Here is a 14,318-nt window from a genome sequence, read left to right as displayed (position 1 = left end):
AAAGAGGGAGAAGAGGAAAAAAAAATCAAAGCTGAGGTGGAAAGAGAAGGGCCCTTGGATCCAGCCAAACAGAGGTTGTAATACCTGCTAAACGCTAGTTAAGTCATCTTGGTATAGTCACCAAACCTCTGAGTCTCTTTCCCACATACAAAATGAGGTTGATGTATTTCACAATGCTGATATCATGACTCAAGGAAATAACCTAAGTGACTAGGGCAGTGACAGTTCACCTCGCTCTCCTCATGTTGCTTTCAGTTTCATGATCTCCTCCTCCCCGCAACCCTATGATTTATAGAAGCAAAGTTACAGTCTCTGATTTATAGCTGTTGTAACTTTGGAATACATTTAAGAACATGGAGTTGGTTGTCTTTTGTTAGATGCACATACAGAAGTCACGGAAATGTTTTCATCCTTTTGAATTTTACTGTTCATCCTGGCAAAGTGAAAATTTATAGCAAAATACTACTTTAAACCACCCACCACCTGGGTTAGAAATTATAAGTTAGTGTGGCCCAGTGAAGTATAATTAAACGTTGCCATTCTCCCATTTATTTAACTTCCTCCCCTCCATATTTGAAGTAATTTTTGCTTGGTGCCAACTTCAGTCATTCTCCAGATGCCTGTAATTTCTTCCAGGTTTTCAACACATAGTGGCTAAAGAGAATATAGAGTTATTTTTTAAGTAATTTGTGATTAAATATAAATTTAGTAATTTTAAACATGCAATCTCCTTGACATGTTCTTCAAAACACAGAATTTAAGAACTAGAAATGATTTTAGAACATCTAGCTAAACCTTTACCACCTCACTGTTATGACAGTGAGGCCCAGAGACATTAAATGTTGTGCCCAAAGTTACCAACATGTTGTTGGCAGAAAAATCTGAACATATGGCTTCGCCCATTGTCTGCTTTTTTTCTACTAGTCCACAGTGGCTTTTCAGTTGCTTTTCATATGATACAGTGACAATCATGAATAGGTAGGGCATTTAATGAATATTCTTAAAAAAAAAAAAAAAAAAAAAAAAAAAAAAAAAAAAAAAAAAAAAAAAAAAAAAAAAACAGAAGTCACAAAAATAAACAATTGTATTGAAGACCCCTTTCTAGTTTCTCCAGTAGGTTACATTAAATGGCCCCAAAAAGTAATTTATGGGCTAAAATGTATGTCTTCAGAAGGCTAATATAAAAGGTGACCAACAGGAGGAAACCCAAAACAGCCTTTTAGATAATTTGCTTAACTTCTAGCCCCTTTTAAAAAAATTACTCAAGCTCCTATTAGCGCCAACAAAAAACATCTGTTGTTTTATTTATAGTCACAATTTCTAAGAAGCATATTCTATAGCAGATGAAAAAGTAGTTGACAGCTCATAATTCATAAAGTTACTGAAGCCTAATCTGATAGAACAAAATGTACAAAATCCGTCCCGTGGTTCAGGCCCTATCACTTCCCTTTCAGCTGAAGACCGAAATGGTGCAACGGAAAAGTGGAGCATAGGTTGTTATGGTTGTTAAGAAAGAGGCGACTCTGAGATAATAATGCAGAAAGGAATACCCCGCAGTGATAAATGATTGCTTTCACCTCCGGACCATCCAGCAGCCTGAGTCACTGCTACTTTTTCATTAACAGCATTGTCCAGATTTTCATTATAGGAAGCCAACATTTTGCCGTGTTCAATCTACTGACTGTTAACAACGTATTTCCTTCAGGAATCTAAAGTGTTAATTAAAATGACTGATTGAATAGTTCCCTCTCTGAGTAAAGCTTTTATTTTGCACCTTTCTTTCACCAGTTAGCTTTAGTCTCCCTGCTGACTCTTAAGCAATTATTAGAGTTCACTCACCACTCAAATATCACCTTCTCTGTAGCTGTTGGCTTATTTCTGAGAATCTTTTTGAGAACAAGATCAGGCTTCTTTCTATAATTAGTATATATATATATGTACATATATTTCTGTGTTTTGGTTCTGCTATATCTATAGGGCCTTCTGTATATCACAGAAGTGTGTGTGTGTGTGTTGTTAAGTGCATTGGTTTGGCACAAATAACTATAGTACTATTTATTACCCTGAGCTTTTTTGAGAATGTAGTGATAAGGTCCAACATCTGCCCAAATTGACCCATCTAAAATTATAATTCTAAAATCATAACCAGAAGAAGCCCATTAATTTCTTTAGCAGAGAGGTGAGTAGTCTCTGTTCATTTCACTACTGATCATAGTCTGTTGTGAGATATGAAGATTTCTCAGCCCACCAGAATTAATCACCTTTGTCTGAGGTAGTGAAAGTATATTGCTTCACTTTGTTAAACTCTGATTCCTTACACAATTGTTAAGAATTGTGTTTATCTCAAAAATTGTTACCTTTTAATATATATAGTCTTATATCAGCGATCTTTTCAAACTTCTAAAATGAAGTCTGAATAAAAGCTATCTTTTTTTCTCATGCATTTCTTCTGCACCAGCTGATAGAGAATTTTCTGTACAATGTTTTTGGGCCTCTTCCCTTTCTTGCCTTTTTCTTCCTAATTCCACACACAGGTCATTGCTTTCCCTTTCTCTCCCTCTTTGATCATAGGTGCTTTAACCCCCTTCATATATTTGTTAAGCATATTTTACTAAGATTTCATTTTGGAATGCTTACAAATATACATTACAAAATATATATTTTTTAAAAAGTGATTTGAAGGGCCCTTGGTCCACCTGATGAGTCACTAGAAGAATCTGTTATACCTTGCTAAAAGTGATAAGTTAGCCAGCTATATTTAGCTGAATAAAACCCATTACATCCTTGGGGAAGAATGTGCTTTGTTTAGCTTTATGAGAAAATATTTAATAAATGCTGTCTTGAAAATATTTAGCCTGGCTGAGTGGGCTGGCAAGGCTTCAGTCCTGATAAAACAGAGGTGATGGTGAGAAGCTGGCCTGCCAATCCAAGCTCAAGTTGAAAAACTGCACCTCTTGTCACTAAGGGTTGTAACTGTTGCCAAGTGCTTGTCCATCAGTGTCATGTAAAGATGTTTTAACTTCACAAATGGTGACATGCAGTGTGTCTGCCTAAAAAGGCAACCTAGATTCACAAAGTGGTTACAATTGGCTTTGAAGTCCCATCTTTTCTTTAAAATCCTAGCTTTATTTCTTACTGCTGGTATGACTTTAGGCCGCTTGTTTAACTTTTCTTAATCTCAGTTTTCTCATCTGTAAAATGGGGACAAGGATAATTCCTTAGAGCATTGTACAGATTAAATGAGATAAAACGCTGAGCACAGTTTCTTACGCTAAGTGTTCACCACATGGGGATTATCTGTAGTAGTGGTGGTAGTAGTAGCAATTTGTACTCAGCCTTTCTAACAATTCCTGTCCCTCCTTAACTCCTCCTTCCACCCCACAGGAAATATAAAGAGCATCGTCCTCTTGAATGTGGCCAGATGAGAAAGGCTCTGGTATGCAAATCAGGAGGCCTGGGACCTTGGCTTGGACTTCCTGTGGGACCTTGGGCAAGCTGGGGCTCACATGATCCCTCCTCACTCATCTGTACATAATGAACAGAGCAGCAGACCTTGCGACTGCTAGTCTTTCTCTTTTGATACCGAATTCGGTGTGATATCACACCAAATTTGATTTGACAGCTAGACCCTCCAGTCTGTCAGCATCATCTGGGGTCTGGTGAAAGACCAGCCCATAAAACTGAGGCATGTAGGCAACAAGCTACCAGTAAGAAGGTCAGTCATTTGGATTCTGTCTCCCACAGCGGTCTGGATTTTCTCTCTATGGCTGGTGGGCTCAGCCTCAATCCCTGCTACTCAAAATGTGGTTGTGGTCCGAGGACCAACAGCATGGGCATCATCTGGGAGCCCTTGGAAATGCAAAGTCCCACACCACACCCCGACCTCCTGAATCAGACTATTCACATATACATTAAAGTTGGGGAAGCACTGCCTTAGGAACATTCTGACACAAAGAGGGTATTTACTAAATACTTACAGAATTTGTGTTTGACATTGACATTTTCTAGACAAGGTTCCGTTCCTCCCTTTGGGTGTAATGTACTGATGTGTTGGATCAGGGTTACCATAACAAAATACTGGTGTTTATGTCTGTACCACCATAGACATTTCGAAATCTATTTCTCACAGTTCTGGAGGCTGGATGTCTGAGATTAGGGTGCCAATGTGGTTGGGTTCTAATGAGGGCCCTCTCCCTAGCCTCCAGGGTACTGCCTTGTTACTGTGACCTCACATGGGAAGGGTGGGGAGAAAGCTCTCTGGTGCTGCTTCTTATAAGGGCATGAATTCCATCATGAGAACACTTGCCCTCATGTCTTCCTCTAAACTCAGTTGCCTCCCAAATGCCCCATCTCCAGATACTACCGCATCGAGGGTCGGGGCGTCAACATGAAACTGGGGGGAAGGGACACAATTCTGTCCGTGGCAACTGACTTCTGCATCTGACTTTAAAATGCATCTTTTAAAAAAAGACTGGTAGATAAATATGTAAATAAACCAAATATGATAAAATGTTAATCGTAGAATCTAGGTGAAAGATAATGTGGGCGCTCACTAACAATTCTTTTAACTTTTTAGTATGTTTAAAAATGTCAGATAAAAAAACCCTATTCTCTGTAGTTATTGGAATGGAACCTGGTGGTGCTTTTTTCTCCTGATTTCCATCCAGGCTTTCTTAAGAGTGCTTGTTGGGTCTAGCTGGACAAACCTGCCTTTTTGGCAGTTCCTCTTTCTCTCTTTCCACTCACTTTCTCCTTGGTCAGCCATTGTCCTGCCTCTGCACTGTCAGTGAGGTCCCAGCCTGGATCCAAAGCTTCTTTCCGGTCTCCAGTCTGCCAGCAGCATCTTTCTGTCCAGTTCCTCTCCTTCCCCCTGCCCTCTCCTAATCAGGGGATCCTTCAGTTGCTTGTGACATCACGGCTTGTCAAGTTACATTTTAAAACTCTGCTTTATTATTTTTAAGCATTTCTAATGTGACATTGTATTAGTTTGACTCTGAAATGTATCATCACATGTAAGTGGGAGAGAAGGTGTCTCCACAAGTTTGCCCTCGGTCAGAGATAGTATGGTTCATCTGGAATGCCCCTGGCTTTCTCTGGTTATTAACAGGGACTCCTATTGCTTTTCTGTTTACAGTGTTAAATGTCTGCATTTCAAAGTAGTTCATAACGAGAGAGAGGGAGAGAGAGAGAGAGAGAGAGAGAGAGAGAGAGAATATACTAACTTGTTATTTGGGAGGAAGTACAAAAACTGTTATTATCAAGATGATTTAACTTGAACATAATCAGAAAGTATTAAGGTTATTCCCTTCTGGGATTAACCATCAGATATCTGTGTGTCACACAACACCCTTATTGCAGATACCTTTTAAAATAGGGAGGCTTGCCGGAGGTGTTGGGAAACTTATTATAGGTTTCTTTCCTTGATTGGCACGTGTATACTCTGGCGCAGGGAAGACAGGCCCAAACGAAATGCATAGACACTACTTAAGAGCTTTGTAACATTGGCCAAATAATTTCTCTAAGTCTCAGTTTCCTTGCCTTTACATTGGAGATAATAGAGACTATACACTTTTGAACTGCTATGAAAAATAAATGAAAATATTTTTGTAAAATACTTACTGTGGGAATGTGGCTCCTAGTTGATGTTCAATACTAGTCATTCATTCATTCATTCATTCAACAAACAGCCTAGCGCCCACTGCATGATATGACCTGTGATTTTTCTTCTTTTTTGGGGCTTCTGGGTCACACTTCATATGAAATCTTTCTTAGCACAGCGAAAGATCAGCTTTCCTTATAAATCATGGGCTTCAAAAATCCTGTGGACTCAAGTATAAATTATTTTTCTGGTGAGAAGAGGAGGAAGTCCATTTCTTCCCCATTTACATTCTGCCTAGCATTTTCATTTGCTGTACACTGTAAATTGTAATCTTAGAATCAAGACTCCAATTTAGGTGATAAGAATCACAATTAATTAGGCTAGCCCATCAAAGATTAAATGTAATCTTGCGTTTTAGTTACCTCTTAACTCCAAAGCTTTAGCTAAGGCCGTCAGAAACAAAGATGTTATGTCTGCTTATGTTTAATAAGAAGATCTTTGCCTGCTGTTTGTTTTCTATACCAGTCTGTTGTCTAGAAATAAAACGAATGGGCAGAGGATCTCAAATCCCTTTCGTCTTTAGCTGTGCAGCAGGACAGATAAATGGGAGAAGATAAACTTAATGATATTAAAGACTAATTAGGGTATCTGAGGAGATTTGCAAACTTCGAGTTTAAATCTGTTGGCAACTCTTTTAATTGCCTCCTGCTAGTTATCTCTGAAAATAAAGTAGTTATGGCTGAAGATTTATTTCCACATCAACTCTTTGTACTCTCATTTTCATTGTCCATACTTTTTTTCTCCCTCTTCCTCCAAAAAAGTTATTTCCACCAAGCTCAATATAATTTAGTACACAATCGTTTCAACTTCATTTTTCCTTCACATTCAGAAAACTGAAGTCTAATAACTCAAATATATTAGCATTGTAGTCCTTTTGGGGGAAAATGTGATAAATTGAAAATATTTTAGTTTTGACTTCTGAAGATTTTGAGTATTGTTTATATATAGAAAGGCAACATGCAAGTGTTTACCAAATATGCTTCCAGCTTGCTTCCTAAGAAAAGTATTGAGAAGATTTGGTCTGTCTTATGTAAGATAATTTCTGGTCTTAAAATCTGCTATTGCAATGAATATTTCCATAATCTAAAAATAAGAAAGATTACATGACTAATTCTAACAATAATAACTACCTATTAGTTTGTGCTTTCTACATACTGGGCATGATGCCTGTCATGTTTATATTTATTCTTCATTTAGTCCTTATTACCGTACATAATTATTCCCATTTTACAGATGAATAAATGGGATTCAAGTTAATTAACTTGCCCAAGATTACTGAATTCAGTAGGTGGAAGCAAGGATTAAAACCTAAGCCTCTTTGGCTTTAAAGCTCTGCTTCTAATCACTTTTTTACTACTGATTAAACAGATGTGTCCCAAAATTAAGGAACTCATCGCTGGATTTTTCTTTGCTTTTGCTTTTAGCTGCATTATCTTAGTAAAAGAGCACAGGACATCATTTGTTGTAGTGTCGCCTATAAAGCTTAAGAAGTTTAAAGTTCAGGGTGTTAATCATTATAGGTAAAGTATGAATATGCTTAAAGGGTTTGAAGCATTGAAGAATTGGGATTTATTAGATTTGCCCACCAGAATATACATTTTTCACTCAAAGTCCTGAGAGAGAGTGTTTCAGACAGAAATAGTTTTGACTCAGCAGCAGTTAGACAGACTAACATCTTGATAGAATATTGATCCATACTTTGCATATACATTTTCTTTTCTTTCTATTGCGTTTTTAAAGGTAAGTGGCAGCTTTTCACAGATTTCCAAGCTGCTTCAATCAGTAATAAAATATTTGGCTTGGGCGGCCTCTGGAGTCCCAGTGTTGTAGCTTAACTTTCCACTCAGCCCTGCCAGGCACTAACTTCAAAATACGTTTTTTTTTATGGAGAATGCCTCTTGAAGGTGCAGCTGTGTGCTGGTTTCATTTTGCACTTCATAACGGTGTTGGCACCACTTAATGCAAAGAATGCCACTGTCTCCCACACACCGCTGGTGCCCAAGGACTGTCGAGGCCTGTCCATGTTAGTGGTTTGAGAAGGGCTGAAGTTTGAAGAGAAGGCTCTTTTTCTGTTCCATGTGATTGGTTGTCACCAGGGCAAAGGGGGAAAACTGAAACTAATGGAAAATGCAGCATCAGATGTGTCACCAAAAATTCTTCCTACAACCTGGAACACCTAGTTCATTGGTGTCCTGGTCAACATCGAAGACTGAGTCCTCCTTTCTTTTAAAGTAATGCATGTCTTGGATTCACTACTTTTAAACCTTCTTGCTGATCTTTATCCTTTTCTTTCTAAGCAATACTGATTTCTTTCAATGAAAAACGATTCAGCTAGTGAAAAACCAGGATTGGATTGTAGTAAAGGAATCAACAAATTTGCCCAAATTCTTTAGAGTGGACTTGGTTCTCCACACTTATACACTGTGCTACAGCAAGCTCTACAACCAAAATCCATTGCTTACTTAGGAATAAAAATCAAAAGATGAACCCCAGTGAGAATTTATATGTAAACTGTGGGAGGATGGTGCTCTGTTCATTTGTGTTTGCTCCATACCCCACCCTATATAATTGATATTTTTTGTATCTTTTTGTTTTTAATTCTATTATGTTTTGGTTTATCATACTTTGTAACGTACTTTATCCTGGACTTTTCAAAGAACAACTTGCCAAATTTGATAATTCCTAGCAATTGCCATTTCCTGTTGGAATTTCTTAAAGTGGAATCTAATGCAAAAGTAATTCTTGACTTTGTGTATTTAGTAAAATTAAAGGCATAGTTGATTTTAGGGTTGCCGTAAAAATTAATATTTTGTTTTAAGATACTTTTTAGACTTTTGATGGTATTTGATCCTGTTGCTGGAAGTAGATGATATAAACTTTAAAGCTTTTGGGTAGAACTTTCACATTCCCCATGTCTAAATATTTTAAAGAGGAAATGGATTGACTCACAGACATTTTGTACTAAGGAATGGGAAATCTTTGAATTGCTATTTAAAAAATACCCTTGTAAAACTTACCATTTTAAACTCCAGTTGCAAAATCGTGATCAGCTGTGATGATTCATACATTTGAGTGATAAGGCTTTTTGGTAAGTCACTCAATACATTACAAAAAGATTACTTATACTTCCTGGTTCATATGTGTAGCTTTTTTTTTTTTTAAGGCAATCTGGTGTGCATTTTGAAAAAAATTTGTGTTCTCACAGATACCTGACTGGTAGCACAGTGCTTTTTAGAAACTTCGTCCAACACCTGAATGAGTAATAAGTAAAACAAATGAAATTTTGTAGCTCAGGATACTGCAGGTAAACTAACACTTTTTGCCAAAGAAACGTTGAAAAGACAAAGGAAAATAAGAAGGTTTTGCTTTTTTTTTAATTTTTTTTAATTTTTCAAGCTTAGTGAAGAAAGAGAGAGCTGGAAACCCTTTTGTATGAAGCATTTGCCAGCCCAGCAATGTAACAACTGTTGGGTGCATATTTCAATCACAGTTAGATGAAATCTTTAATTATCATTTAATTTAACTTTCATATTTGCCTGCAGAAATGATTGTGTTGATAAGACTGGAATGAGACAAACCTTTATTAAGTAATTCCATTTTCAGAGCCAACATTAAAGGTTTTTTTTAATTAAAAAAGCCTGTGTAATTTATGAGAAAAGGGGAAGAGGAACTGGCATGTTGGTTGCATGAGAGCTGCATGGATATGTATTCACCATTTCATCTTTAGCTTTCTGAGATTTGGGGTGTGCCAAGTCCTGTTAGTTTGACAGGCCTAAGGAATGACACAATAATGGATCTTAATTAATAATGTTTTTCTACATCATTTCTCTACCTTTATATTTCCCTTCTGTTATACATGCTGATAGGATGATATTTCATTGCGTTCAGCGTAGAAGGTGCTTGTGAGAGAGGATACTTTTGTGAATTGATGTTAAAGCGAAGAGAGGTAGCTTATAATTTATCAGAGGAAATGAAATGGTGTGCTTTCATTTTAGAATATTTAAAAATTTTATAATGCTTTTAATAGACTATGAAGCCTTTAAGATGTTTGTATTTTAAGTGCTTTTCAGATATATTTACATTTTAACATATAGAGATTTGAGAGATGTCATTGCTGGACTTTTTCATGGGATCACTCACATGAATTTTCTTATCAATAGAGTACAATATGTTCTAAAGCTTATTTCTAACCCCAAACACATTATTAACCCCAAACAGATTACTAGCCCATTCCTGGAAGTTCTGATTCTGAGGATTTAGGGTGGTACCTGGGAATCAGTATTTCTAGTGAGTTCTCCAGGTGGTGCTGAGCTCTGGCAGGTGTGGGAAACACTGGAGTGAGATGAAGTTCCCACTCAGCCCTCTGCACAGTGACTGGAAAGGTCATGGCAAGTTGTTTATGCTTTTATGAAATCTAAAATGTGTTAGAGTGATGTTGCAGTAAGATAGAGTCACTCAAGAAATTGAGAGGTAAACACTGCAGGGCTTTGAGTTCAAATATTGATTAGCTAGCTCTATGTCAAGATGCCTTGTTTTCAGGGATAGCTTTAGATGGGGTCTCTAACACAAAGCTGACTCGGGAATCCTTCATCTGCCATTGATAAAATTTGCCCTTGTGCAGGCAAATAAGACTGTGGGCAGTAGCCGCATATGTTTATTTCCATTTAAATCAGCTAAAACAAAAAAAATGGCTGCATTTTACTCAATAGCCAGTATGGCTGGTCGTTGCTTTATTGGAGAGCACAGCTGTAGAACATTTCCATCACAGAAAGCTTTAATAGACAGTGCTGCTATAGGATTTTCCCTCATAAATTAGCTCTTCTCTTTTTATCCTGAGTTGTTGCTATGGCTAATAGAGTTAAGTGGCAAGATCATGCATCCATCTACGTGCTGCACATTCCATACTGCAATCTGAAAGAGTGTTTTTGCAAAACAACTTAATCATACTTTGTTCTCCAAGATCACAATTTAATTACATTACTTTTATAGCATGTTCTATGTTGACTTTTAGTACTTGAAATATAGCCTTACTTGAAATTTGTTGGCCACGTGCAGTGGCTCATGCCTGTAATCCCAGCACTTTGAGAGATTGAGGTGGGTGGATTGCTTGAATCCAGGAGTTCCAGACCAGCCTGGGCAATATGACAAAACCCTGTTTTTACTAAAAATACCAAAAGTTAGCTGGGAGTGGTGCTGTGCACAGTAGTCCCAGCTATTCAGCAGGCTGGGGTGGGAGGATCACATGGGCCCGGGAAGTCGAGGCTGCAGTAAGCTGTGATCATGCCACTACGCTCCAGCCTGGGTGACAGGGCAAGACCCTGTCTCAAAAAAAAAAAAAAAAAAAAAATTTGTTTACCATAGTATATGGCTTCTAATAAAGAGCTATACTGGGGAAATCTCACAAAAACAAAATTGCAAATATTTAGCCTTTCTTGGATTACATAAATTATTCCTACAAAAGACTGTAAGCAGTGAGGGTAATACACAGGTTGTACTTATATTTTCATGATGACTTTCATTTACCTTTATTTTGTAGTTTCACACATTTAAGATGAATATATTTAGCTCCCTCTTCTGGCATAAATTGAGAATTTTTTTGCTTACAATGGTTTATTTTTGGACTGAGAATAAGGTTATCAATGTAATGTTGAAGAATGTTACTTATGAGTGTCATCCAGTTAGGTTTTTTGGTATCGTTACAAATGGTAGAACACATGGAAAAAGTTTATGAAAAGACCACAGTTTTCAAATTACTAACTGACCAAAAATATATATAAGCAAATAAAGGCTTTGACAGCAGTTACACAGAAATTTAATTTGATATCAAATGGGCAGTGATCATTTATATTGGCTTCTGGATCTGATGCTCAGCCCACACCTGGCATTTGTGAGGCTTGGGGCAAGAATGCAAAAAGAGGCCTAAGTACCCTGTGTCTGTATATTTTTGTTATAAATCATGTCAACAAACTGTTCAGTAAAGTTTGACCTATCCTTTCTGGGCAGTTATTTCTTCCTAATGACCAGGAGGACAGATGTGAATTCAGATTCTTGGGCTCCTGAGAGTTCTGCCCTAGAGTGTGCTATTATGGGGAGAGCTCGATCCTGATTCATCCCTTCCATCCCACCCCTTCCTTCCACTACCTAGGCAGCGGGGTTCGCCCTGGGGAGGATGGACTTGGGGGAAAGGCCATAAGAGGCCATTTAGCAGGAAATTCTGGGGCATTACTCTGAGTAGGCCCTAAGTGAGAAGCAGTAGCCATGTCACTTTGGCCTGGAAAGGGCAGAGCCCAGAGTAGGAGTTCTTGCTCTGGCCTGAGTTTGCAAAGGTCAGATGTAATTAAATTACTCTGTATGTCCTTCATTGTGGTCTAATGTATTCAGCTATCCAAGTTAAATACCATGGTGGGATTTTGTTGTTTGCAGCTTTGACTCTTCCGGATCTTGCAGAGCAGTTTGCCCCTCCTGACATCGCCCCGCCTCTTCTTATCAAGCTTGTGGAAGCCATTGAAAAGAAAGGTAAGCAGACTGCTAGAGGGCATCAGTTCCTTCCTTATACCCTTATTTCATGGCTGTTATTATTTATATTTGACTCTTATGCATTCACTAAGTAAATTTCCTGCCACCAGCTATGTGCAGATACTATGCTGGACACAAACTGTTTGGGGCTGAGTACTTGGAAAAATGTCTTGGTCTATAATTTCTAAATCTAGATTTATGTAGTTTCTGTATGGAAACTATTAAATTCTCCATAATTTAATAAGTACGATTAAAGGCCAGATGGTTTTACCAAAATCATTGACATGCCAGATAAGATTAATAGTAGGAGTTGATTTCCAAGAATCTTTGATACACATCTAGAACAGATTCTGGATGGAAATTGGAATGTCTCTGGCAGCAGGCTCACAGGTTCTCCAGAGAGCTGTGTTTTGCATACATGGTCTGTTTTGTGTCCTAGGTCTGGAATGTTCAACTTTATACAGAACACAGAGCTCCAGTAACCTGGCAGAATTACGACAGCTTCTTGATTGTGGTGAGTGTCACAGAGCTAGAAATACAAATGGGATAGACAGGTCTTGGCTTTCTGTTTCAGGTAATGCACACCAAAAACTGAATTTAACCTATGCAACATTCTTAGTTTAAAGGAAGCTCAGAAATGCACAGTTCCCTCTGCCCTGTTACAGTAACAGTGCAAACCTTTGACATTTGTCTCCTGAGTTGGGCTTGTAAGTGTGTGCACGCCAGCCTGCAGGCATGTTGGTCATCACCATAGCCATCAGGCCCTGGGTCCTGCAGAGGAGAGAAACCACCTCTTGGTGTTTCTCTCTCTGCATATTTACCATCTTTCCTTGACTCCGAATTTGGCTACATCTAATACATCTGAATCAATTAAAAAATATTTTTAAGCCTATGTCACTTAAGAAATGTCTCTTCTGACATCCTTTTCCTTTCATTGCCTTTCCATTCCATTTTCCTTTTCCCTTTCCCTTTCTTTCTGGCTTTTTTTGTGTTGAGTACATTAAGTAACATTGTGATACTGTTAGGTTCAGTGGTGTGCTGATAAACCAACTCTCTAGGAAGAAAAAGCCCCTGGTTTGTAGTGTCTGCCCATTTTTGAATATTCCCACCGGGATTTGTTTGAAGCTAACCAACATGATGTCACTGGATGTGGAATTGGGAAGAACTGAGGATAGTTCGGTTAAATGACACTAATTAATTTAGCCAAGAGGGCTTTAGTATCCCACACATCCACCGCCCTCCTTTGGCATAGAGAAAAAACTGCACAAATCAATGTACTTGCCAGCTTTCCAGCAAGTCATCTTCTTAGATTAACTTCTAGAATCTCTCAAGATCCTTCATTCCCTCACAATACTTTTTTTAAAAAAATTATATACTGCCTCACATCATTTTCACTGAACTTAGCTGTTTAAACCAAAAAGAGCAAAACCTAGTTTTGGACTCCTTTGGAGGTATAAAGAATGCCCACATGACAGTAAACGAGAGTTTGAAGCGTGAGGCAGTTTCAAAATGAGGCAGCTTCTGAGACTTTCTAGAAAACAGTTTTTTTGGAGAAAAGGAGACTAGACCTTTATCAGTAAATTCTTAACTTGAAATGTTCTGACCAAATGTTTTAAAAATAATAAAAAAATAGGTTTAACTTTATTTTTCCTTTGTACGTGGAGATCAGTTGCATGCGAGCAGGGCACATCCTGTCTGCTGCTCTGCCTCCTGCACGTCCCACAGAGTAGGCCATTAGAAGGAACATGCAGAACACTCGAAGGGAAAGGGCTTGTTTTTTGGTGTTTCTGACAGCTTTTATCAGGGTGTTAAAGGAAACACTGAATTTTGTCCTTAGCCAATAGAAATAAAGACACATGTTTTGGTCAAATTATGAACATGCGTAGTCATAGGAAATGTTTAGACATCAGCGTCTGATGAAGTGGAAGTTATTTGAGAAATAGTGGTTAGGTTTATAATGTGACCAAAACAGAGTGATGCAGTTTCGCTATTAAAAAAAAAACTCTTCACACCACTTGTGAGATAGTCAACAACCAAGATTCACGTCAACAGTACATTTTGACATTTTACTTCCCCAATGAGATCAAAACACATAGAAAACGGGTTTCATTTGGAGTCTGTGCTAAAAAAGTGAATTTTGTGG

The 14,318-nt window shown here is 37.9% G+C and overlaps 1 protein-coding gene across 3 annotated transcripts in view; it reads left to right on the top strand.

Moving 5' to 3' along the window:
• Nucleotides 1–14,318, top strand: part of PIK3R1 (phosphoinositide-3-kinase regulatory subunit 1) — an 85,348-nt gene that overhangs the window by 46,409 nt on the left and 24,621 nt on the right. For all 3 annotated transcript variants that reach the window (XM_017517748.2, XM_017517749.2, XM_017517750.2), the window contains exons 3-4: nucleotides 12,083–12,175; nucleotides 12,615–12,689. In XM_017517748.2, coding sequence (XP_017373237.1) covers nucleotides 12,083–12,175; nucleotides 12,615–12,689 — 168 coding nt within the window. The remainder of the gene's footprint in view (nucleotides 1–12,082; nucleotides 12,176–12,614; nucleotides 12,690–14,318) is intronic.

This window comes from Cebus imitator, unplaced genomic scaffold (genome assembly GCF_001604975.1).
Source record: "Cebus imitator isolate Cc_AM_T3 unplaced genomic scaffold, Cebus_imitator-1.0 Scaffold645, whole genome shotgun sequence".
Classification (NCBI taxonomy): domain Eukaryota; kingdom Metazoa; phylum Chordata; class Mammalia; order Primates; family Cebidae; genus Cebus; species Cebus imitator.
This window is presented reverse-complemented; position numbering and strand designations above follow the sequence as displayed.